Raw genomic sequence first — 27,168 nt, forward strand, 5'->3', positions numbered from 1 at the left:
GTGTAATGCAGTTAAGTATTTCTTTAGTTCTAGTCAATTGCCCAATGGTGTGAACAACAATTTTTTGGTTCTTATTCCTAAGGAGGAGGGAGCATCTTCTATCGATAAATTCCGGCCACTGTGTATGGGGAATTTTTATTGTAAAATTCTTTCCAAAATAATGGCAATGAGGCTTGCTAATTTGCTCCCTAGGCTGATATCTGAAGAGCAGGGGGCATTTCAAAAAGGAAAGTTAATCCATGACAACATTAGTGTGGCCTCAGAACTGGCCAATATGATGTTTGCTTCTATGAGAGGGGGAGGTCTGGGATTAAAAATTGACATCAAGAAAGCATATGATACTCTTTCGTGGTCCTTTATGTTTCAGGTGTTGCGGCGCTTTGGATTCACAGAGAAGTGGATAACATGGCTGAACCAAATTTTGATATCCTCTAAGATATCGATTTTGATTAATGGAGGTCCACAGGGTTATTTTGGTGTGGAGAGAGGGCTGAGGCAAGGGGACCCAATATCTCCCATGCTTTTTATTATTGCGGAGGAAGTGCTATCGCGAGGTTTAAAGCATCTGATTGAGATAAATCAACTGAAGACAATTCATGGGCCTCGCGGTGTCAAAACTCCTGCCCATATTCTATTTGCAGATGACATATTCATCTTCTCCAATGCTTCTATGAGGTATGTGAGGACTCTTAAAGAATTTCTTCTAAAGTACCAAGAGTTTTCTGGGCAGGGCATCAGCTTAGAAAAAAGTAAACTTTTTTTGGGAAAAATATCACCTTCCAGGAAGCATCGAATATCTGAAACTTTAGGCATTCCCATGTGTTCCTTCCCTACAAGGTATCTAGGTGTGGAAATCTTCAAGGGAAGAATTAAAAAAGAAACTTTGTTGCCGATTATGGATAAGGTTAAGGGGAGACTGGCGGGTTGGAAAGGGAAATTGTTGTCAATGGCAGGAAGGGTGGAATTGGTTAAATCGGTGCTTTCGGGGATGCCGACTCATAGCTTCTCTGTTTATTGGTGGCCTGCATCTCTTGTGGCGATGATGGAGAAATGGATGCGAAATTTTATTTGGACAGGTGATGTAGATACGGTTAAGGCTGTCACAGTGAAGTGGGACTCTATGTGTAAGCCCAAGGATGAGGGAGGGCTGGGTCTTAGGAGACTGCGAGATTCCAATAAAGCAATGCTGTGCAAATTGATTTGGAGGATCAAAACGGGGAAGACAACAGCGTTAACCTTTCTCAGAGCTCGATTCCTAAAGAAGGATGGAAGATCCTTCAAAAATTGCAACACCTCCACTATTTTTGCAGGTCTCAGGAAAATGTGGTCCTTTGTGGATGACAAGGAGCGCTGGATCATAGGGAACGGTCAGCTTGCAAATTTCTGGAAGGATAAATGGTGGGGTCCAAAATCCATTATGGAACTTCTTTCGCTGGATAGTGACCATACTCTCTCTACGTCAGCAAAGGTGGGGGAGTTTGTCATAAATGGAGAATGGCGTCTACCTGAGGTAGTATCTCCTATGCTTAATGAAATTTTTGGACATATTAAAAGGATTGACATTCCGAGTTTGCAGATGGAGGATTTCAGGGTGTGGTCGCTAGTTCCTTCAGGGTATTTCTCCTCAAGGTCGGCTTGGGAGGCTGTTAGAGGGAAATCCTTGAAGGTGAACTGGTCTTCTTTGATTTGGCAGAAGAATCTTCCCCCAAGACACTCCATTTTTGGATGGAGAGTGGTGCATGGTAGAATCCCAACGGACGACCTGGTTTGCCAAAAAGGTGTTTATCTCCCATCCAGATGCAATCTGTGTGGAAAGGCTGAAGAAAGTGTGGTTCATATTTTTTTACACTGTTCATTCTCCATATCAATATGGAAGAGTTTTTTAGATTTTTTTGGAGTGGCGTGGGTAAATCATCCAAGCATTCAATCATTGTTCCAGTGGTGGAAGAGGAAATCTCAAGTGATGCAGCTAAAGAAGCCATGGAAGTTGGGCTTGATCATCACTATCAACCATATTTGGTGGGAAAGAAATAAAAGAAGGCAGGAAAATAAAGAAAGGGCAGGGCGGTATGTCTTTCAAAGTATTAGGCAAGAGGTTCAGCTTTGCTGTGACGGATCAAGTGAAGAAGTTCGTTCGATTTCAGACTTGATGACCTGCAGGAAGATAGGCTTAAGTATTAGAAATCCACCTTCCCCTTCACCTCTTGAGGTTCACTGGTGTAAGCCTTCCAGGGCGTGGATGAAGATCAATGTGGATGGAAGTTCGCTTGGTAACCCAGGTAATGCAGGTGCGGGTGGTGTCTTACGGGATGATAAAGGCAAGGTAATCGACTCTTTTAGCATTTTTCTGGGAGTCAAACAAATATATGAAGCTGAATTTGAGGCAGTCTTGGAGGGTATTCTGCTAGCTAGACACTATCATGCTAGGGGTGTTTGGATTGAGTCAGACTCAGCGTCCGTGGTCTCAGCAGTTCAGAGAAGGGAGATTCCATGGTTTGCCCTGCAGAAATGGAGATCTGTTATTTCCTTTTTGGAGTTGGTGCAATGGAAGATCACTCACTGTTTTCGTGAAGCTAATGTAGTCGCTGATTTTCTGGCTAGGAAAGCATCTAAATCTTGTACTTCAGAATTCTCAGTGGAGTTCCCGAGACATGTAGTTGATGAGTTAGCTTCTGATGCGTTGGACAGGCACCGTTTTCGATTTGGCTAAGCCCTTTGCTTGTTCCCTCTGCTGATGGCCATGCCGAAGGTGGAGGTTGCAAGTGGGTTTAGTGGGATCGGCCTGCCCTTTTGTATTTCTCTTTGTTTTGATTTGTTCTCTTTTAATAAAATGACCTTTTAGCAAAAAAAAAAATATTTACTAAAAGTGGCCAAATATTTCCTCACTTCAGGTTATGATGTGATTGCAGCTTCATATTCCATATGAACAATGTACAGAGAATAATAAATCAGATTTATATAGCATTTATTAATATGCGCCTAGTTTCATATGAGTTGTTCTAAAACAACTGTAGTGTGAATCCAAATAAAATTACCTTATTGAGATAGCATGAGTCTCCCAAGCAATCATTCATTCATTATCAGCCATTTGCTTAGGAGGTGTGGGATGGTAAGATGGAACATGAGCACAAAACTAATGATGAACTGAAGACCATGAATTTGCTTCCACCCAGTTGAAAGCTATGGGGCCGAGGAAAGCATCAGGAATGCCAAAGGAACTCACCAAGGAAAGTGCATGAGGTCTCAGTTCACTACAGAGCTTCACTACTTCTTTCCTCACTGCAGCAGCATTCTCTATTGACAGGTACCCATATCGAAGGAACGATGCATCCTCTTCAAGGCAGATCATAACGTACATGGACCTCAGAAGACCCAGGACATTCTGCAGAAACATTCAAATTTCCAAAACACAAAATGGTCTTTCAGTTTCCCCCTGAAATAACATGCAAATACAGATACATTCTGGTTGCGGAGGTATCCAATTTTTTAATAGACAAATTCATCCGTGAATTGGCCTTGTCTAGTACCAGAAAAATAAGGAAAACTGGCCTTGTCATACTGACATACTTAAATCCTAAATGTCACTGATATTTTCATAAACCTAAATAGATATTGAGTAGCAGCTAAACTCTGAATTTCGACGAGACATGTAGCACCATAATTTCCATTCAAACATTTTGTTTGAAATATTAATAGGTGGAGAGGATGCTTCTCATGATTCAACACACTTATGGGGGGTTGGGGAGGGAACATCACCACCTGGGAACGGCTGAAAGCACATTACCACTGTGAGAGGGACTACCATCCATGTTTTCAAGAACATCAAAAGGAACCATGTCAACTGATTGCTTCTAATTCATGTTGGTGCTGCAATTGCTAGCAAAAAATCAGCTAGGAAATTTTCTAATCAAGAACTTCAATGGTTGTTTATTGGTAACACAAGAAGAAGCAAACCCAAGAGTCCAAGACAGACCAGGAAGACTTTTGAACAACCTGCTGTCACAAGGGTAACAGAGAAAATCACAATCTGGCACCTCAGTGCTCTGAGATTGTAATAAGCTTATAATGAGTGCATCTCACTGGTTTTGCGTGTGAATATTAAAGCATGATCAGGGCTTGGCAGTATCACAACAGGAAAAACAGGGAAGAATTTTACCAGTTTCTAATTAGTTTGCTGGACAACACATATACACAATTAATCCACACAGCAATATTGATACACTATATCAAATAGCATATGGCACTATCCATTTCTCTTTGTTGGGTGCTTTAGCTGGCCCCACATGAAGTAACACTAGTCATAAATCACTGAGATAGCCAGTTGTTAGACGACAAAAGAAATTGCTTCATCTCCAACCAACATCCCTAAAAATTTTATTTTCCTAATTTTTCGTGAGAGTTTCTGATTGCATTTTACACTATGTTAAGCCACATGGTGCACAAATGAAATACTTCATAAGAAATAGTTCACATTGTTTATTTACCTTAAGTGGACCACTCGAAACGCATTTCTCAGAATCAAAAAATGTTTGTAGCACCGCACGTTCTGAGTATGCTCTAGCCAAGTCTTCTGCAAGTTGATAACTCTAGTGCACAAAAAGAAACAAAAAATGGTAAGAGTGTGTCGTGTGTAAGAAAAAGAAAAAGGGGGGGGGGGAGCAGGAGAAACTTACCAGGATGAATGCATAAGCTTTGCTTTCTCCTTGTACTACATGCTGTGATACTTCAGCTGCGAAACGCTTCAACAAATCTCGTTCTCTCAAGCAAAAGATATCCATCTGATGGAAACGGATAATGAAATAAACCCAACTACGAATACATGTCAGATCCAAAGAGCAGCCGTTAACCATGCATTACCTGGAACTTGGTGCTTCTGAGGACAGAGCTCGTAAGTTGAGCCAGAATTACAGGGGAAGGATCATTCATATGTTCCAATCCCAACCCTTTGATTGGCTTCTTCCTTTTCTGAGCTGATATATATTCTGCGAGGAGTGCCTTGCTGACCTGGTTTTACACAAAATTAAATGACATAGCTAAAACCAATTAAAAAGAAAGTTTAAGCTTCTATTATGTCTGAACATTCTGTTGCTTATTACCTATCTTCTTCTTCTTCTTCTTCCTTATCATTATTGAGTATATATTTAAGTTGGACAATGGAGACTTAATTTAGTGCATCTTCTAGGTTATGGTTTCCCCAATAGGTGAATAATTAGGTGGTTGCTCCAAGTTGATGGATCAGCGACCCATGTATATTTATAAATGTGAATCATCAAAATGAAATAAGTAACAAAGCATTACATTCTAAAAACAGCACAATATTGTCTCTTGTACCTGCTGCATCAAAACATTATTGTCTCCCTCAAAGGTCGTTTGCACATCAAATTCACCTTTCAGATGACCAACACGATTTTCTGTCTTTATACCTTGCCCCCCACAAGCCTCACGGCATTCCTGATAATGCATTGTAAGAAACAAGTCAGAAAATGGCTTCAGAAAATTGTGAACTATAAACTACATGTCTAATTTGCCACCTGAAGCGTCCTCATGTTATGCCAGGAGAACATAGCCTTGAATGCACTGGAAACAACGTGGAGGGTTTTGTTTGTCTCAGGGGTCCTTGTCACATATATCTTTTTCAAGTAATTTGCCGCAATACCCATAGCACAACTGCAGCAAGAATTGACACAAAATCTCAGAACGGCAACTCCATCCATATAAGCATGATTTATTATGTACAAACAAAGGAATGTAAGGTGCATGGTTAGGGTAGGTAGACATAGTCCATGCACAATATTTACATGATAAAAGATATTTGCCTATGACTATGAATCTGGGTATTTCTGCATTTGTGTGCATGTTTGACTGTACATTTTGTACCCTATTTATTAAGGCCCTGAATTTTCTTCCCTCACATCTATGTTACAGCATGTCATGTAGACCACCCTTCCTGTCTGCTATAGGTAATTCAATGAACATCTCACTTCTCATCCAGTATGGAGGAACCGATACCTGATTCTTAAGTGAATCAGAGCTTTAGTTAGTGTGGCCCCTCTAGAGGGAAACAGATGCTACTTTTTCATGTGAAGTGACCAAATATTTAAAGAGAGTAATAGGTTGGAGGTTTTTTGAATGACTTATTCTAGAATAATGAAGTTCTTTCAATTGGCCCCTTCATTAAACATACAACAAAGAGTCAACAAATTGTACTCTGGGATGAAAGTCCAAGGCCACTCAACAATAACAACAACATCCAAAACCTTATCCCAATTTAATGGGGTTGGCTACATGGAGGTTCTAGCAAGGACGAACGCAAGGCCACTCAAGTTGGCCTTAAATAGTTAAAGAATAATGCTTACAACATTAATAATCGAACAGAAAGACATTATACACATTTTGTATTACTTGTAACATGTATAAGCTATAAATCGGTTCTCATTTCAGAAGACTAAGCATAACATGTGCACAAATAAATCTGTTGAGCCATGAAGAGGTAATGCAACAGTTGTGCTGTCAGGAAAAGCACAACAGGCTACCTGATTTGAGCTAGGAGGACTGATGTGTCTGATACAAGGATTTAGTTATCGGCATCATATCGGTATCGGCTGCATCGGTCCGGATCGTTCAATTTTACCCCTACTTTTCATAAAAATTTAGGTTTTTTTTTCAACGATTTTACCCTTGATACTGCTACGGCACCCAATCCGGATGTGCCAGGTATCGGGATCGGTCTCAACTGATACTGATACCTAAAACCATGGTCCGATATGCACCATTGGTAGATAGGGTGCATGCTGGATTAGTCACATGCCCAAAAACTGGTGGTCCAAACCAACAACATATGTCACCCACCCTGTATGTGATATCTCCCCTTGCATATTCTTAGCCATTGAACCATTGCCCCTACCTCGAGACTCAAGTGTAGAAGAGATGAGGCTGTTGATGTGGATGAATGGCAAACCTAGGAAAGTCACAATAAGAAACAAACACATCAAGGTAATTTAGGAATGGCTCGATGTTGGTTCTCCAGTTATTAAATCCATTCATTCACTTTCTATTTTGGTTTGTCTTGCTATTCTACCTTCTAGTTTCTGCCACACTGATGTTTCTAAATCAAATTCCAATTTTCCTACAAGTTACTATTTAGTAATCTCCTAATATTCTCAAATCCGACTGTTGGTTCTATTTCAAACTTTTAAGGTTTATTCTCCTTCCCTATTAGCCCACTCCGTCAGAATTTTGGCTACATCAGACTTTTCTTTTCTCCTGTATAATTAAACTCAGTTTCTGGTTTTGGTTCATGTTGAGTTTCAAGGGTATTTTGGTCTAGTCGATAGTGCTTGTGTACTGTAGAGGGCACAGGGGTATTCCTATCCCTGGTTAATTATTTTATTGAAATAAAAATAAATAGAGAAATACCTGCAGCAGACTATTCTGGTCTGAGCCCCAGCCCCCAGGTTAGCTTCCCACTCTTTGGGACTACTGTGACTCTCGCCTCTCTCCTTTCTTCTCTCTTCTTCTTTTCTTCTTCTTTTCTCCTTCTTCCCTTGGGTTGATTACAGGATTCTGGAATTGTAACATGGTATCAGAGCTTTTATAATCAAAGCTAGGGTTCATCAATCCATCCCTGCTGATTTCCCTTTTCCGCTGAACCTCTCTGGTGTGCGGCCGCTATGGATTAGATCACTCCTTGATTCATTGATGGAGTGCTTGGTTCCTATTTGGATTACGATATTATGCTGCTGAACTAAAGATTGAAGACCTTGGATCGATGTCACCATCCTTCTGAACAAAATCGATTATTTGCATGTTTTTTTTCCTGGTTCATCATTATTTGTCCATGCGGTTCTGGTGATTGATTTGCTGATGTTGGATCAGGCATGGATACTATTGTCTTACGCTAGGATCCCCTATTCTATGGTGTTACAGAGATTTGCACACAGGTGATTCGATTGGTGCTTTTAAATCAAAACCCTGAAGTTATCGGTTTTTTGGTTCCTCATGGAGACCAAAACTACTACCCCTTCTTCTACTACATCTTCTTTGGACAATGTGAATGTCCAGATTACATCTATGAAGCGCAAAGGAAGTTCGAATTATCAACTTTGGGCTCAGTCTGTGAGGGTTTATCTTATAGGCAAAGACAAACTTCAATTTACTACCTCTGCTCCTCCTGCGTCATCTGATAAGGGATATAATGACTGGATGAAGGATAATGCACTAATATTGATCTGGTTGTGGAATAGTATGGAACTTGATGTCGCTGCCAATATCATATTTCACACTACTATGAAAGGTGTGCGGGATGATCTGAAGGAAACATATTTTCAGGAGAAGAATATGACTCGTATCTATGATCTCTATGAGAAGCTTTTCCAATTTCGTCAATCTGACAAGTCTCTACTAGAATACTACAATGCTTTCAAGGGAATGGTTGAAGAACTCAATATTTTCCAGCCTCTAACTACAAACATTGACAAGCTAAAATCTCAGTGCAATGAATTATTTGTTTCCAAATTCCTAGTTGGCTTGAATAATGACTTGAAGGCAGTGAAGGGCCACTTACTTGCTGGGGAAACTGCCCCTACACTGAATGACACTTACTCCACACTTCAGCATATTACATCTTCTACAAAATCTGATCAGTCCACCAAAGACAATTTTGCCTTCCTTGTTAACCATGGACGTGGCTGAGGTTATGGGGAGGCCGTATGTCTGGTGGTTGGGGTTCTAGTGGACAACAATCTAATCGCGGATAGAAATTTAACCGTTATTCTCGCTAATCATACTGTAGAGGGTTTATTTTTTTGGAAATAGACTACCGCATGTGTTAAGGTTGGTTTAGGTGTAGGGTTGGGTTAGTTGGTTTAGGAATAGGTTTTGTTTGGTCTAGTTGGTTCGGTTTAGGGATTCGGTTAGGATGAGGAGTCAAGAGAGAGAAGTCACGATGGAGGGGTCTTTTGGTTTTTGTTCTCAGAGGAGGTTGCAGGTAGAAGGAGCAGAGACGGTTGAAGGCTGATAGGTTGTAGGCGATAGGTTCAGGCAAGAGGTTGCAGGCGTTGGTAGAATGATTGGCAAGAGGTTTCAAGCAAGAGGTTGCAGGTGATGGGATCTTACAATCGCAGGGTGTAGCAGGTTGCAGCGAGAGGTTGGAGGGCGTAGGCGGTTGCAGAGATGGGTGCAGCAATGGTTTGCAGACAGAGGAGGCAGTGATGGAGGGTTCGGCAATGTGAGGTAGCGGCAGGAGGTTTCAGGGCTTGGGCGACGATATTGGCAATGATAGGAGGGCAATAGTGTGGGGCTTGGCAGCAACGGTAAGGCTAAAACGTGGAGGAGGAAGAAGAATAGAATGGACTGGGGTTTGGGATTTGGATCTGGTGATCAGACCTGCTCTGATCCCATGTAGAATTGGGGAAATATAGACTTGTACCTTAATGGGCACAGTCCCTCCTTTATTTATAGAAAAATAGTAGTCCTATTCTTTACATGAGTCCTATTCCTTTCATGAGTCTTAAGTATTCCTAGAGTAGTCCTAATTGAATTATCCAACGTTCTCATTTGCCCAGATTCCTATCATTGATAGCAATGTTCTGCCATTGTTTAACCTTGTGGCAACATCTTGCTTTGCCTCGTTTCTAGTATTTTTGTTCAGTTACTATTTTACACAGCACTTGATATTGCACTACTTTCTAATTCATTTCTCTAGTTTCTAATTTGGGTTCCAATTGCCATTTTTATGAGTTACTAAATCTGACTTTCTATTTCAGCTACTTGCTATTTTAGTAACTCCTTGATATTTCCAATTCTGACTTTCTAAATTCTAGTTTCTGGTTGCTATTTTCTTTTGGCTTCTAAATCTGAGTTTCTATTTTGGTTACCAAATGTTTTTTAGACTACCCCATATCTTCAATATGACCATTAGATCAACATATGATTTTACAGACTTATTCCCCTTGACAGCTAGACCATTTGACCATAATTCCATGCATATCTTAGTTTTCCCTGCACATGCGATCTTGTCACAGGCTGACCTCCCACTAGACTTCGCTGGTTCGAGATTAGTTCTGCATTAGAGACATGGATCCCTGTGCATTAACAACAAATATGGCCTTAGATAGAGTTGAATGGAAAAACAGGATTCACATAGATAATCCCATTTAGTTGGGATAAGGCTTTGTGGAGTTGCCTTGAGTTTATAAGAGTGAGCCCTACCGGTGCAACAAATTTTGTTTCCAGGAGCATTGCCACATGGCAATTATAAACAAGGATCTAACGATCGATATCAAAATCCATATCATTTATAGACGATACTGATCTAAACTAGAATTGATACAGGAAAATCACATAAATGGGCTAATTTTAGTGAAAATAAGCTTTGGGATTGGGTTACATATGTGTTGGGCCTTCGAAAGGGGTTTTCACTGTAATTGACCACTTTATGCGTGTCAAATACAGCTCTATTTTGGCTATTCCAAGTAGTAGTTTGAATTCCCAGTCAGTTTAGGATTGTAACACACACACACACACACACACACACACACACACACACACATATATATATATATATATATATAGAGAGAGAGAGAGAGAGAGATTGAGTGAAGCAATTCACTTCATTCTCCTTTTATTATCCCCTAAAGTTGTTTTGGTGAATTAAAGTACAGGGTAAAATTTGTAAATTCAATCATAATGGAATCTTGTAGGAGAACTATGCATTTCCGGCTCTCCCTCTCTCCTCCCACTCCAGCTCCGCTCTCCAGCTCCGCCTTCCCCTCTCGTTGAGCCTGAGCCCTATCCCATCCATGGTGAGGTGCTGAAGCTGCAAGAATGTTGGTTCTGGTGCAAACACTAAACTTAGGAACCACCGTCTGCCCTCAACTTGCCCCCGCACTTTGTTGTTCCAGCCCACCTCTGCCCACCCTAAGCAACTCCGTGCCTTCCCATACCTGCAACTACCTACCTCTCATTATTTTCTTCCTTTTTTTTCAGATTTTACTGAGTGTGCATGCATCATGGCTGGTCTTACACTATTACACGGTTACAATTGTAAGTAAACCTTAAAACAACGGGGTGAAAAAAAAATGAAATGAAAGGGAAATGATTCAGATCTGAAGACCTACATCCGTAGGAAGAAGGCCAACAAATAGTAACTAACATGTGGACTTACCTTGCTGATGGTTTTTAATTTTCATACTTAGTTTTTATTTCATGCTTTATGTCTTAGGCTTTATGTCTTAGTTTAGTCCAATTGAACCATGGTCCATGTTGGTCCAATGTCGGTTCAATTTAAGTGGTTAGAAGTTACTTTTGCTTTTATTTTTTACTTTTCTAAAAGGGGGGAATCAATTCACTTTTGTAAGTGATGATGGGTGAAGACTTTTCCACCTTTGATAGTTGGGAGGTGAAGACTTTCCCATTCCAACTTTAAGAGGTAAGGTTTTTTTCACTTTTGGTAGGTGGTAGGTGACGACTTTTCCAACTTTAGTAGTTGGAAGGTGAAGACTTTCCGACCCCAACTTTAACAAGTGAAGACTTTCTACTATTGTTAGTTGGAAGTTGGCTATGTAATGTTTTGTTGAGTTGGTCCTATAAATAGGGATCAATTGTAAGCATTTAAGGACAACTCAGAATTTGAAGTCAAAGAGTTTGCTTACGCAACTCTCTTCTTGTGTTAGATTAAGAATCTCTTATGTTTGATCAAGAAATCCTTTGTGTTTGATCAAGGTAGAGTGGTGTTTGATCCAGTCGATCAACCTTGCGGTGTGAAGCCCGGGTGTTACTTTTATTGTCTATTATCCTATTCTCTTTTTCTAACAACAGATTTTAGCAAGTACCTAGTTCAAAATCTGGATTCTTTATTCTCTAAGAAAAGATCCAATCTTGGTACTGTTTTGAGCTTCATCAATTACAGTATTACATCAATTGGTATCAGAGCATGGCAGAGAATGAGTCACAGTGGCCGCCGCTGCCTCCACCTAATCCAATGGCAAAAGTCATTGAAATATTTCAACAACTCTTTGCTGATCAAAAAGCTATTAGTGAGAGGTTACTGCGACTTGAGAACTAAAGTGTTACTCCAATACAAGGTAGCAATGTACCATTCGAAAGGGAGGACAGGTATCAACTATAATCTGCTGTGCATCGTCAACATAGGAGAAGTGCTGAAAGGGAAAAACAAGGAACCCCTACAGCACCACCTACCTTCGAGGAGTATAGGGGTGTCAAACCCAAGACCGACCGGACTAAACCGACCGGAACTGACAGTTTATAGACCGGCCCGGCCCAGACCGTTTATTAAATGTGTCAGGCTTGAGCCCGGCCCGTTTACAAACGGTCGGTCTTGATTTTGCCACTTGGACCGTCTGGCGCCCGACCGAGACCGACCAATAACACACAACCGAGACCGGCCTATTGTCCACCGACCTGGCCCGACCCTTTAATGAGTGTAGAATGCCTATTTTACCTCCCAAATTAAAGAGTAAAAAGTAAAGAAAGAAAGCTCAGTTAGTATATGTCAAACTGCCTAAAGGTTTTACAAATATTTGATTTCTCGTTTGCTTAAAGTGAAGAAAAAAAAAAAAAAAAAATGAAATGGTTGGGCTTGCAATTCTTGTCATTTTTTTGGGTTTGCATGAGTAGAATTAAGTGGGCTATAATATAAGAGCATATTTTAAAGAGGGCCCGTTTAAACACTAGTTAAAGCCCGTTTAACATTAAACATGTTCATAGCCCGGTTAAGGCCCGACTAAAGCCCGATTAAGGCTTATTTAGTAGCCCGATTATAGCCCGAGGCCGACCGACCAAATATAAAGTGTACCATGCCCTCACTAACTAAGCCCAATTAGTTAAATGGGCGGACACGGTGCAACCTTTGAAAGTCTTCAAGCCCGATTAAGCCCGACCGATTGACACCCCTAGAGGAACATATGAGATCTTATTTCAACGGTGATCTTAAAGCAACCCATCGACGTACTGATGATTTACAGAAGGTCAAGCTTGAATTAAAGGAGTTCAACGGCAAGCATGATCCACAGGTATTTTATGATTGGTTGGCTGCTTTAGATGACTACTTTGATAGGTTTGAGTTATCTGAGTAACGCAAGATGAGACTAGCACGTACTAAGCTAGTTGGTTCAGCCCGCGAATGGTGGAGAACTGAAGAAAGGGATCTAGAAGATCGTGGCAGAGCTCCCATTACTTGGGAAGAGATGAAAGATCTTAGTGCCAAATACTTACCCCGACACTTTAGATCGCAGTTGCAGGACAAGCTGAATACTCTTCGTCAAGGGAGTATATCCGTTGCAGAGTATATGGAGCAGTTTGATTCACTCTATTCACGCACTGGCATCAGGGAGAATGAATTACAGGTACTTTCCTGCTTTCGTTTAGGTTTGAGATCTGATATAAATCGTGCTATTGACGTAGTAGATGTATCCAATGTCAGAGAATGCTTCGAGAAGGCAGTACATGCAGAGGAGTTACTAGCTCCTACGGGTAGAAGGTTTGGATATCAAGCTAGAGAGATCACAAAAAAATTTTCAGCAAAAAATCCTACTTCTTATCCTCCACGTACCACACCTTCTCTACGTGCTGATCACAAAAGGAAAGCACCTATGCCTAGCACTTCCACAGTGCAATGCTTTCATAGTCAGGAAAGGGGACATTATGCCAAAAATTGTCCTACACGTAAAAAACTAGCAGTGATGGTTGACGCTGACGATACTCCTGATGAAGATAATTCCCATATCTTTCCAATTCCACTGGAAGAGAAAGACGAAAATATTGATTATTATGATGGGGCTGAAGCAAATGAAGATGAATCCTATGGAATTCATGTGGTTTCTCGCATATTGGTGGCTGAAACCAAAGGCGAGGATTGGCGATGTACTTGCGTTCAGCTGATGGAACTGTACAGGTGATAGTTGAAAATGGCAGCTACGTTAATGTTGTCTCTGAGTTGTTTGTGAAGAAGGCACATTTGAAGACAAAGAAACACCCGCAGCCTTACAAAGTATCCCTAGTCCCTACTGAATGGCAATACTTTGGAGGTCAATCAGCGATGTTCAATTCCACTACAACTTTCTCGATATGAAGAAAAGGTATGGTGTGATGTTATTCCTATGAAGCTAACTGATGTTCTTCTACGGAGGCCATGGATGTATGATAATGATGTCCTCACTGGTGGAAAGAAGAATTAGTGCATATTTATTTTTAAAGGGCAGCACACTATACTTGAGCTTATCAATGTACCAGAGGAGATGCACAAGAGACAGACATTAAGGACTAACCAGAAGGCCACCACTGATACCAACAAGATGCTGGTCCTTCTATAGAAGAAGATCTTAGCTGTCCCACAAAAGTAATTTGAGTGAACCAGCCATGATATAGGCATAATATTAGCCATGGTTACTAGAGAGGTCACTCCACCACTAACAGTTCAGCTCACACGGCCTAGTAGAGAGCTTCTATCAAACTTTTCTGATTTAGTACCTGATGAGCTACCTAATAAGCTCCCTCCTATGCACGATATTCAGCATGCTATTGACTCGGTACCTAGTTCTATGCTTCCCAACCTTCCAGCTTACCGTCTCAGTCCTATAGAACATACTGAGCTCAAAAGGCAAGTTGATGAACTACTACAGAAGGGGTTTATCATTGAGAGCCTTAGTCCTTGTGCTGTACTAGCATTGCTTACTCCAAAGAAGGACGGCTTATAGCGCATGTGTGTTGATAGCAAAGCAATCAACAAAATAACGGTCAAGTATAGGTTTCCCATACCACGGCTTGATGATATGCTAGACATGCTGTCCGATGCAAAGGTCTTTTCAAAATCGGACCTTCGAGGCGGCTACCATCAAATTTGTATTCGGCCAGGAGACGAATGGAAGACCACCTTTAAGACCAAGGATGGGCTGTTCCAGTGGAAGATCATGCCCTTTGGTCTGACAAATGCACCTAGCACCTTCATGAGAGTTATGACACAGGTACTTCGTCCATTTATTGGTCGATTTTTTGTTGTATACTTTGACGATATCTTAGTTTATAGCAATCATCTAGATGATCACATCAACCATTTGAAGCAAGTCTTGAGGGTGCTCCGTATGGAGAAGCTATACATTAATCTCAAGTGTTCCTTTATGCTGCCCAAGGTTGTATTCCTCGGTTTTATTGTCTCATCCAAAGGGGTTGAAGCTGATCCTGAGAAGATCAAGAGCATCACCAACTGGCCTACCCCGAAGACAATCACTGAAGTCTGTAGCTTCCCCGGTCTAGCCTCATTTTACAAGAGATTCATTCAAAATTTTAGTGCAGTCATGGCACCTATTACCGAATGTATGAAGCAGAGTAAAGGCAAGTTTGAGTGGACAACAGCGGCGACAAAAGCCCTCCATCTTATCAAGAAGAAGATGACGGAGGCCCCGGTATTACGCCTGCCAGATTTTAATCGTGTATTTGAGGTGGCAACTGATGCTTCGCATATTGGGTTGGGAGGTGTGCTGATACAAGAAGGGCACCCTATCGCTTTCTACAGCGAGAAACTCAATGATGCCAAGCGACGCTACTTGACTTATGATTTGGAGCTCTATGCTGTCATTCAAGTGTTATGCCACTAGAGATACTATCTTACTGGTAAGGAATTCATTCTTTACACTGATCATGAAGTACTCAAACATCTCCATTCTCAAAAGTCAATCAGTCAGAAGCATGCAAAGTGGGTTGCTTACATGCAAGAGTTCGTCTTTGCGATGAAATACAAGGCTAGTAAAGAGAACACGGTGGCTGATGCTTTAAGCCAAAAAGTTCTCACTATCAATACTTTTTCAGCACATGCCGTTAGTATTGATCAGATACGAGATGAGTACGCATCTGATAAGGATTTCAGAGTCATGTATGCAGAGTTACAATAAGGTGGGCAACACCCTAAATATTTTGTCCACGATGGTTATTTGTTCTTGGAATGCAATTATGCATTCCAGACTCCTCCATACGACATCACATCATAAGGGAGTTACATAGAGGAGGTTTGGGAGGCCACTTCGGCAAGGACAAGACCATCATACAAGTGATTGATCGGTACTACTGGCCACATATTGCAAAAGACGTAGATCATGTCATCAAAAGGTGTCGAGTTTGTCAACTTGCTAAGGGAACCAAGCAGAATACAGGCCTCTACTCCCCACTACCGGTTCCTCATGCACCTTGGCTCCACATTAGCATGGATTTTTTACTTGGGCTGCCACCTACAAGAGAACGATATGACTCCACTATGGTTGTAGTAGATCGCTTCTCTAAGATGGCTCACTTTTTGCCATGTCGAAAGCAAGGATTAAAGTATCGGTATCGGTCACCGTATCGGTCGGCCAAAATTAAGATACGTATCGGAGGGTATCGTGTCGTATCGTATCGTATCAGAGATACACTAAGATACGCTAAAGTTACACATATAAATGGATAGAAAATATTTTTTTAAACACTTTTGCATAAATAATTTGTTAAAAAAAAGCTAATGATAACATGTATTATGCATAAACACTAAATTGAGGGTATCGAACTAAGAATTCAAGGTTTGTATTTGTCCCATAAATGTAAAATCCTTGTTCCCAACCTTGATTTCCACTTTAGTTAGAGAGAAATATGGCTAGCAGCAACTTTGGAACAAAAACCCTTCAAAAAATCGTGTTTTTCTGAAAAATTACCCATCTTGGCCCTTATATGACCATAGCGCACTGTATCGGTACATACCAATATGTACTGACCGATACATACCGATACGCACCTATACATACCGATCGATACATGCCGATACTCACCATTACGTATCGAAACATACCAAAATGTACATTTCACCTCGATTTTATATTTTTCATAGAGTCGTATCGGTGCATATCGTATCGTATCGATGTGTATCGGTGGTGTATTGATGTATATCGTTATGTATCGTAGGATATTTATCGATATAAAAGGATTTTAAAAATTACATGTATCGTATCGGTCGGTTAAATTTAAGATACGTATTGGAGGGTATCGTATTGGTATCGGAGATACTTTAAACCATGGTCGAAAGACCTTTGATGCCTATCATATTGCAAAGCTCTTCTTCAAAGAGGTTGTTCAACTGTATGGGCTGCCAAGTACTATTGTCTCTGATCATGACATCAAGCTTATGAGCTATTTCTGGAAGACATTGTGGCTGAAAACTAACACAAAGCTACAGTTTTCAACTGCATTCCATCCACAAACTGATGGTCAGACAGAGGTTGTTAATAGAAGTTTGGGGAACTTGTTGAGGTGCTTAGTCCGAGATTATGAGAAGACATGGCCAGAAATCCTCGACATAGCTGAGTTTGCCTACAATAGCTCAGTGAACAAGACAACGGGGCGCACACCATTTGAGATATTACTTGGAATTCAGCCGCAACGCCCAATTGATCTTGTTCCACTCCCACCCCAGGCTCGAATCAGCCTTGAAGCTGATGAATTCTTGCGCCACATCATAGAGGTGCATGCAACCGTGCGACAACATATCACCTTAAGTAATGATGTCTACAAGACTATAGCTGATCATCATAGACGTTATGTGGAGTTTAAACCAGGAGACATGGTTATGGTTCACATAAATCTTGAGAGGTTCCAACCTGGTGTTAACACAAAGCTCCATCCAAAGAAGATGGGTCCCTATAAGGTGCTGAAACGTGTAGGACCAAACGCTTATGTGCTCAAATTGCCTGAGGAAATAACCATAAGCAATGTCTTCAATGTAGCTGACCTACATCTTTATGTGGGACATCATTTAGATGATGGTGACATGGAACAAATGCTAAGGCTGCCCCAACTTACACCACCTCTTGAAGATGTTATTGAAGAGGTTTTGGATGATACTTACAAAACCACTCGTCGTGGCACCGGTTATCACACTTTTCTTGTCAAATGGAAGGGACGACCACGGACTGATTGCACTTGGATTCATGCTGATGACTTCAAGCGACTCGATCCTGACTTATATGAGCGCTACATGTCTTTCACCCATTCGTCGGAGACAAATGTTTTCAAGTCGGGAGGAGTTGATGCAGATTTGAAGACCTACATCCATAGGAAGAAGGCCAACAAGAATAACTAGCATATGGCCTTACCTTGTTAATGGTTTTTAATTTCCATAATTAGTTTTTATTTCATGTTTTATGTCTTAGTTTAGTCCATACCTAGTTTTTATTTCTTGCTTTATGTCTTAGTTTAGTCCAATTGAACCATGGTCCATGTTGGTCCAATGTCGGTTCAATTGAAGTTGTTAGAAGTTACTTTTACTTTTACTTTTACTTTTACTTTTACTTTTTACTTTTCTAATTTACTTTTGTAAGTGATGATGGGTGAAGACTTTTTTACCTTTGGTAGTTGGGCAGTGAAGACTTTCCCATTCCAACTTTAAGAGGTGAGGATTTTTCCACTTTTGGTAGGTGGTAGGTGGTAGGTGAAGACTTTTCCAACTTTAGTAGTTAGAAGGTGAAGACTTTCCTACCCCAACTTTAATAAGTGAAGATTTTCTACTATTGTTTGTTGGAAGTTGGGTATGTAATGTTTTGTTGAGTTGGTCCTATAAATAGGGATCAATTGTAGTAAGTATTCAAGGACAACTTAGAATTTGAAGTCAAAGTTTGCTTATGCAACTCTCTTTTTGTGTTGGATCAAGAATCTCTTGTGTTTGATCAAGAAATCCCTTGTGTTTGATCAAGGTAGGTTGGTGTTTGATCCAGTCGATCCACCTTGCGGTGTGAAGCCCGGGTGTTATATTATTGTTTATTATCCTATTCTCTTTTTCTAACAACAGATTCTAGCAAGCACCTACTTCAAAATCTGAATTTCTTTATTCTCTGAGAAAAGATCCTATCGAGCTTCCTCAATTACAGTATTACATCAGGAAGAAACGAACAGACAGAGAGAATTAGCTTCTTCACCAACTGTCAAAGGCAGTGATGACATGTTGAACTTAGTTTCACCAATTTTTTTTTTTTTTTAATTTTAGTCAAAAAAAAAGAAAGGAAAACAGTTGGCTATAACAACTGGAAACAGAAGCAAAATTCCGCTGCCAGAATTGAACTCTTTGGCCAGTTTCAAAGTGAGTTCTTCGTCTGCAAAGTCCCAATACACAAAACCAAGAAGATTTTTTTTATTAAAAGAAAGAAATGAAGTGATAAAATAAATGAAATGACAGATTCAAAGAATCAGCTATTATAGAAAGTAACAACACTTAAAAAAAATTGAAGGAATGAATTAAAAGAAACAAAGAAGAAACAGGAAAAAGAACGACTGTTTGATAGAAGAGGGGAAAAAGTATGAATTTTGATAAGAGAAATAAAAAAAAATTGGATAATTACAGGATTACACAAAATCAGGTTTGTTCTTAGAAAACTACCCATTCTTTGTTTCAGTTAACAAAAATACACTGTTTTGAGTTTGGATATACAAAACTACCCGAAACAGTATTCCTACATCAACTAAGGACCTATTTTGACTGTTTTACCCCGCTTCTCCTTTTTTTCCCTTCTATCACTGGATCCTCTGACCTTCCGACAAGAACACCCGTTCCTACCCCCTTTTTCCTCTTGCCACCCACCCGTTGTTGCACCCTAACCCAACCCAACCCACCTGACCCTACCATTTTCTCCTTCACTTTCCTCTTCACCCACGCTCCACTCACTGCCTACACAGATCCGTCTGCCATTAAAGAGATTAGGAAACCTCATGCCCTAACTTCTTTCATCCAGCATCCTCCATGGCACCGGCGATTGGTTTCAACAGACTGACCTCACCTTTTGATGGGTTCCCAAGATTCTGGACTGACTGATTTGTTCAAAATATGACGACCACTCATTTCTCCATTCACATTTTGTTCATGAGAAGCATACGTTGCTGCTCAAATCACGTAATAAAACCCTCACTTACCTTCAGATTAATAATAATAAAAAAAAAAAAAAAAACTGGAAGATAAAAGAGAAGATCAACAGTGATCGGATTTGTAATTGGAAATAAAATTCTAAGGGGTGAATAAAAAGAGATTTTGTAGACTACGAACCAGAGAAAGGTTAGGTTGTAAAGAAGGCAGTTCATCCCAAGATCTAATTTTAACTGATACTTTTATTTTTGGCGATAATTTGAAATCATTCCATACATTTTAAGGAAATCCAGATGGGATAGCTAATTGGGAAGGGGAAGAAAGAAAATCTAATCATATCTGAAAAATAAAAATTAGGAAAAATAGTAATCTTTCATGAACTAAAACATGATTCAAAATGGTCGCAGCAAACCCTTATCATTGCTGTTGCACCAATTGCACCAAATTCAACACTGTGAAAAGAGGGTAGTGAGTTGGGGGGGATCGGGTTGCAGGGAAAGAAGAAGAAGGCATGGGTGGGTTGCAAGGAAAGATGAAATAGACAGGGGTAAGGGAGGGTTGGACGATTACAAGTGGACGAATGAAAATGGGTTACAAGGTGGGGGCGTTTGCAGCGTGGTCGGAGGGGATAGGGTCGTCGTCATCGAGTCTACTGGCAGACAAGAAGTAGGGGCAGGGTTGCTGGAAGGCAAAACAAGGACAGGGGTAAAAATGTCAAACAATTAGGTAAGAGAGAGAGAGACACACTATAGTGGGTAGTTTTGTAAACTTGAACTCAATGTTGTATAATTTTTAAGTGAAACATGTAGTGGATAATTTTGTAAAGGAAAACTCAAAAGTGAGTAATCCTGTAATTTTCCCTATAAAGTTTATGTAAATACAAAGACCAATTTACTCCAATAGCCAACCAACCTGAAAATAATCACAGATTGCAAAAGCACCAAGGTTTTAGATTTCTCTTTACTTCCCAATCACGTTGAGAGCTCAGAGTTTCCACTGTAATCCCATCCAATGACCCATAATCCGATCTCCACTATCCGTCATTTGGTCGGTTCAACGAATTCTACATCCAAGACTGTAGAGAGCTCAACTTTGTCTCATATTGTCTTCACTAACTGAAGCAGGGAGGTTAAGATCTATCAAATTGTCCCAAAATTTTGCATTATATGTAGTGTAGAAGAAGCAGGGAGACCGAGTGGACACCGGAGCAAGTGGGCTTTAATGCAACTGGGGTTTTAACTTTTAAGAGCAAGGTTTCTAACAAGGAGTCGCACAAAAGGACATGGACCCATGTGTCCTTCTGGTGAGTGGTGGGGGAGGGGTACTATTGGGGCATATAGAGAGATAATTGTAGGCAAGAGAGAGAGACACACTGTAGTGGGTAGCTTTGTAAACTTAAACTCAATGTTGTATAATTTTTAAGTGAAACATGTAGTGGATAATTTGGTAAAGGAAAACTCAAAAGTGAGTAATCCAGTAATTTTCCCTATAAAGTTTATGTAAAGACAAAGACCAATTTGCTCCAATAGCCAACCAACCTGAAAATAATCACAGATTGCAAAAGCACCAAGGTTTTGGATTTCTCTTTACTTCCCAATCACGAGCTCAGAGTTTCCACTGTAATCCCATCCAGTGACCCATAATCCGCTCTCCACTATCCGTCATTTGGTCGGTTCAACGAATTCTACATCCAAGACTGTAGAGAGCTCAACTTTGTCTCATATTGTCATCACTAACCAGAGCACGGAGGTTAAGATCTATCAAATTGTCCCAAAATTTAGCATTATATGTAGTGTAGAAGAAGCAGGGAGGCCAGGGTGGACGCCGGAACAAGTGGGCTTCGATGTGACTAGGGTTTTAACTTTTAAAAGCAAGGTTTCCAACAAGTGGTCGCACAAAAGGACATGGATCCATGTGTCCTGGTGAGTGGTGGGGTAGGGGTACCATTGGGGCATAGAGAAAGAGAGTTGGGGGTCGGGGTGGACAGGATAGCTGGAGCCGGAGAGGGAGAGGGAGGGCAGCAGTAGAGATTAGGTACAGTTCTTCAGTGTGTGAATTCTTATCTACCCTCAACCCATTGAACAAAATGAATTGAAATGTGTGGACATAGAAGTCATAGTGAAACAATTTACTTCACTCCCCGTAGTGATGGGAAAGATTATATATATATTATATACTGGACTATGACCTAAGCCAAGAATTTATGAGTAACATTAGTGAAGTTCTCTTCAAGAATTGGGTTGTATGGAGTCATAGTGCTCTTAAGTGAATACCTAAGCTGCTTGGTGGATTTAAAGGGACACCACAGGTGGATTCCTGCCCTCTTATCTTCTTTTAACTCTCTATCTTAATTCCTACAATTCTACTGGTCAGATTTCTCTCATCTCCTAAGTATGTGGCACCCCCTGTTTCCAGCTGAGTTTTCATTTTGCTCCTTCTAGTCATATAACTTCATCAATACTGTTCTAAATTGCTTTAAATTTGATATCTAAGATTCTAATTTGTTCTACTGAATTCTATCCAGCACCACCGTCCAGGATCTCAGATCCCTGAGATCTTCCCTGAGATCTCCACAGGTAGGTTCTGATATCTGCGAACTACACTCAACCTGAACATCATGTCTATCTAGTCATTCTGTCAATAGTAATAGTCTTTCTCTTGTGTCTTTAATATTATGTAGTTTGGAGATCTTGTGTCACAACTTGCAAGTCTCTACTAGTTTCCTAGTTTGGGACTGGTTATTGCATCCAATACAGCCATATATAGATTACATAAACTAAATGTCTAATAATCCTAAACTATTCATCCCCAAAAAAAAAAAAAAAAAAAAAATTCCTAAACTGACATGGAATTCAAACTACTACATAGAGTAGCCATAATAGACATGCAATTGACACTCCTACTCACATTCTAAACCCATTAAAGATGTCAATCACAATGAAAACCCAAAGGCCAACACATAACCTAACCCAAAGGCTTTTCTCATTAAATAAGTCTTGTTTATGTAATTTCCCTGCATCAAGGTTGGATTTTATGATCCAAACAAAGGATTAGAAGATCCAGTGACCAATAGATAGATATTGACATAAAATCAACCAGTCCCCCCATATGTGGAAGATCCAGTTTGTCCCATCCAATACAACTATGGACTAGATCATCCAACCAATCTAATCTTTAAAACAATGGCTACAAATTTCCTGTAGCACTGGATACAGCACAAACAGCCATTCTGCTAATATCTTCCCATGGACAGATAAAATATTTTGGATTGACGGACATTGCATAAAAGAAAAACTTAATACATGCTATACAATCTCATGTAAGAAGTGAGGTTTATAGTTCTAGCGAAGTGACAATAAAATTTTAATCCAACGTAAATCAGCTCAGTGAGATAATTACGTCTTTGCAAGAAGAGGTAAGAGTCTCTGTTGATGACTCGGGTAATCAAGCAATAGGATTTCAGGCCCATTTGGTGACACAGAGAAGGCCCTCCTTGTCAATGAATACCTTATGGCAATAGCTAAGCTAATCTGGAAACAGAAAATATTAAAGAAATTATAAGAAGCTGAGTCCTAATAAAAGGAAAGATCAAATTATTAGTAGAAAGACCATGTACCTTTGAAGTGTAAATTGCACTAACAGCAATGGTCACCCGACCTGATGTCAATGGGGCTAGGAATGCTGCAAATCTCTGAAATATCAAGTATAAACACAGAAGTCTATCTTCAAAATGCTGAGAAAGGAAAAATCATGCCTGTATACCTTCAACATGTGTGTGAAACTGTGAATCAAGAAAAGAAATATAATAGCCCCTCACACCTGATCCGTGTCTTTTATTGCACTCTGATATTGCCCATCTGGTGATACATCAGCAACCGAATTCAGCAAGTTCTCTCGAGGGATCCGTACATTGTCAAACCTGAAGACAAGAAGTGGAACACCATTTGAATTCATGGACCTCAAACATATTAAAAGGCACTAACTATTCTGTACAAAGTGCAAAAGAAAGTGGACTAAAGGCAGAAAAAAAATCTACACTTACCAAATTCGACCATTATCTACACCATTCAGACCAATTTTATGACCACAATCAGCTATACGGATGTTTGGACATATATTTCCATCTAAATCTCTAATCTGGGCTATGAATGCATGGACCCCCTGATTACTCCCATTTATATTGAGTTGAGAAAAAACTATCGTATGTGTAGCATGCTACAACAGCAGAAAGAAATATTTGTCAGTTTAAGTCCACATATAAATTGTGCACTAGAATGTCCATCTTGCAAAATTTACTTTCATACATCAGCAGCTCCACCAATCCAGTACTTCTGAGCTGATTCACAAGGGGTGTTAATGACAAACTCTCCAGTGTTTGAGTCATAGGTGGTGATTGTTTCAATCCCTCGAACCTGAAAACAATGAACCAAAAAGTAATTGTTGATAACAGCAGGGGAAAAAAAGCTAAATCAAACGACCAAATAAATTCCCCATACATTACTTCCATGTCCTAGTTCGGTCATTGCGAAGCAACCCTTAACCAGATAATCCTCAGTGTCTTCAACCACTTCTCATGATGTCGCTTTGTCCCAAAAAATTGAATGGCACCACCCCTGTAGTCAATTTGGGAAGAAAGGTTAATTAACACCATCCAATAGCTTGAAGAGAGTTTCGATTCTGCCAAGTACTCGTAACTTAAAATGCTGACTTGGTGTAACATTGATTTGCTAGTGAATACCAAGTTAAGGAAATAAATCTACCGTTTTCTCAGTGAACTTTCTTCTCATCAAATTAGCACAATCCTTTAAGATGTATGCCATTTGCGGCTTGGCATTGCAATTAACCATAGCAAACATCAACATAAAGCACATGAAGATCATCAGACAATAGTTCCAAAAAAAAAAAGAAAAAAAAAGAATGAACTGATAACAGTTTCTCATTCTTGTTCTTTCTTTTGAGTGAAGGAGATGAAGTAACCCAAATGAGGAAACACATGAAAATTGCAAATAATGTACAAAAAAATAAGTATCAACTCACAACAGCACTCACCTGTGTATTTCATTAAAGTGAAGGCAATGAGGTACCCAAAATCAGAATTTTTCAATATCTGACAATATACCTTCCTGGTAAGTGGAAAACAAATTCCCTTTATTTCCTAGAATCACCAAATAATTTCCCTCTCTTTGTGCATCTTACGGCATAGTACACATTGTGTATTACTATGTTAATTGCCTGAGTTTCATGATAGATTGTCGACAAAGAGACAGTATGGCTCTGCCATACAGCTTAAGAATTTATGAACAAAGAGGCTGTGCCTCTACAATTTCCAAACTCTCAGAAAAGCACATTAATCAGTCAAATATGGATGAAACAAAACCTTTCATTTTGATTTTTGGTTAAGTCAGACAAAGCAAGTTCGTAAAATGTTCTTAATAAAAAAAAAGGCGCGGGGGGGGGGGGGCAGGGAGAGAGGGTATGGACGATACACAATTCTGAAAGCCACAGTCAATCAATCTAGGAATACCAGTAGTACAATAGGTAGGTAAGGAAACTCATACCAAGCAAATCTAAATGCTTCATTAGAAAATGTATCATGGTTGACATATTCAAAATTATAATTTCTTCAGATAGATGAAGTCTCTGAAATGCTTTTTCTACGAAAGTAGTAAGAAAACAAATAGAAATAAGAATTTCGAAGGCTAAAGGGAAAGAATAGCTTAAGTTAAAAAGCTCAATTAAACATAAGCGAAGAAGCCCACGGAAGTACCAGAGCATAAAATGAACGCCGAGCTTAATAGCAAGCGAGTGATCGTAGATACCCATAACATCCAACAAAGCCAACTTCCGCAACTCCCCTTCAGGGCTTCTATCAGTCAACCATCCCTTGAAAACTCCTTGATCCAAAAGATACGAAATTCTCTTCATAGTCATCTCCCTTTGCTGCTCCTTAGACTGATTATAATCCGGCGAAACTAAAATCTTGCCTCCAGAATTTCTGGGGCAAAACAGATTACTTTGCATTATCAATCCAAACAACCAATCTCGTTCTTCAAAATTGTGCCCGTCCATCAATCTACGCATCTCTCTGACATCGAATTCGAATTTCTCAGAAAGTTCTGGAGGAGAGTAGTGAAGACAAACAGAGGACTCGAGAGATTGACAAGGGGAATCCATCGGTTGCTGAAGATGTCTGGATAGAACCGAAGCTCGCCATGAGACTCGTTCGGTAGAGGAAGAAGACGAGGACGCCATTGATTGATTAGACAAAGCAATATGGGATTCGAAAAAAGTGAGGACTCGTCCGAGAGATTGAAACAGAGAGAAGAAGCAAATAAAGAGAAGGGATAGGCCGTTAGCTCGAATCTACCTCTGCAACATCACGTTTGGAACAGAGTCCAACTTCCAAATTCCAAATAAAGACAACGAACGAACTGATGGGAAGGATGGTCTCCCTTCGTTTTCTTGCACGCATACATCTATGTATGACGTGGCAGGAAACAGGTAGGGAGGGGGTACGCACTTGTGTTGATTTTAGTAACCATATTTGGTCAATTATTAGGACAACGTTAATATGCTCTTTAGTTTTCTGTGATTGGTCCAGTAGAGGTATGGGGATAACGTTACATTGGCTTGCGTGCATGCTTGCAGTTATCCGATAACGACTCATATCGTCAGATGTTGCTATGGATGGGATCCGGTCAAGCGATACTCGCGCTTGGGATTCACGTTTAGAATTCTAGATTACGACAGAGCTCCTATCAGTATGGGATGTCAATCGGTCCGCTCAGGTCGGATCGGGTCAGGCTGAATTGGGCCGGTTTTGATCCAGCTATTCAAGCTTCCACATTTTATATTATACAGTATACACTGAGATCGGGTTGTTGAAGGAATCAATCCTCATATATTAGCTATGGTCCACTTTATAAATAGTCAATAGTACCGATCTTTAATTAGGCAACTAATACTTGGGCTAAATTGGCATTAGACAGGGCTTAAAGGGTTAATTACACATATTTCTCTAAACAGACTATAATCGGATTTAAATTCAAATTAAAGGTATTGATTGCATGAAAATTTTAAAAGAATGTTACAATTTCGTAGTTGACCACATAGGTGGCAACAAGTTGTTTCATTCTTTGTTGTATGTTGTATTAATCTTCAACGTTATTTAATGTAGTATTTAAAAGTTAGGTGAGGGTTGGGCACGTTAGTGGGTTTTCCAAGAATAAGGTAAACTAGCGTTTGTTGACCATTGGGTTTTGTCAATTTGATTGGATTCGTTG

General features: G+C 40.0%; 1 protein-coding gene across 1 annotated transcript; it reads right to left on the bottom strand.

Moving 5' to 3' along the window:
- Positions 1-2,932: 2,932 nt before the first annotated feature.
- On the bottom strand, positions 2,933-26,326 carry LOC122092068 (acyl-coenzyme A oxidase 3, peroxisomal-like). Its single transcript, XM_042662378.1, is given in 14 exon segments — positions 2,933-3,382; positions 4,485-4,586; positions 4,674-4,778; positions 4,858-5,004; positions 5,332-5,451; positions 5,532-5,667; positions 23,285-23,415; positions 23,502-23,576; positions 23,705-23,804; positions 23,928-24,100; positions 24,190-24,297; positions 24,382-24,443; positions 24,446-24,498; positions 25,653-26,326. Coding segments are annotated over 14 exon segments (2,046 nt in total). The 5' UTR covers positions 26,138-26,326; the 3' UTR covers positions 2,933-3,133.
- Between the last annotated feature and the right edge of the window lie 842 nt (positions 26,327-27,168).

This window comes from Macadamia integrifolia, chromosome 10 (assembly GCF_013358625.1).
Source record: "Macadamia integrifolia cultivar HAES 741 chromosome 10, SCU_Mint_v3, whole genome shotgun sequence".
NCBI classification, from domain to species: domain Eukaryota; kingdom Viridiplantae; phylum Streptophyta; class Magnoliopsida; order Proteales; family Proteaceae; genus Macadamia; species Macadamia integrifolia.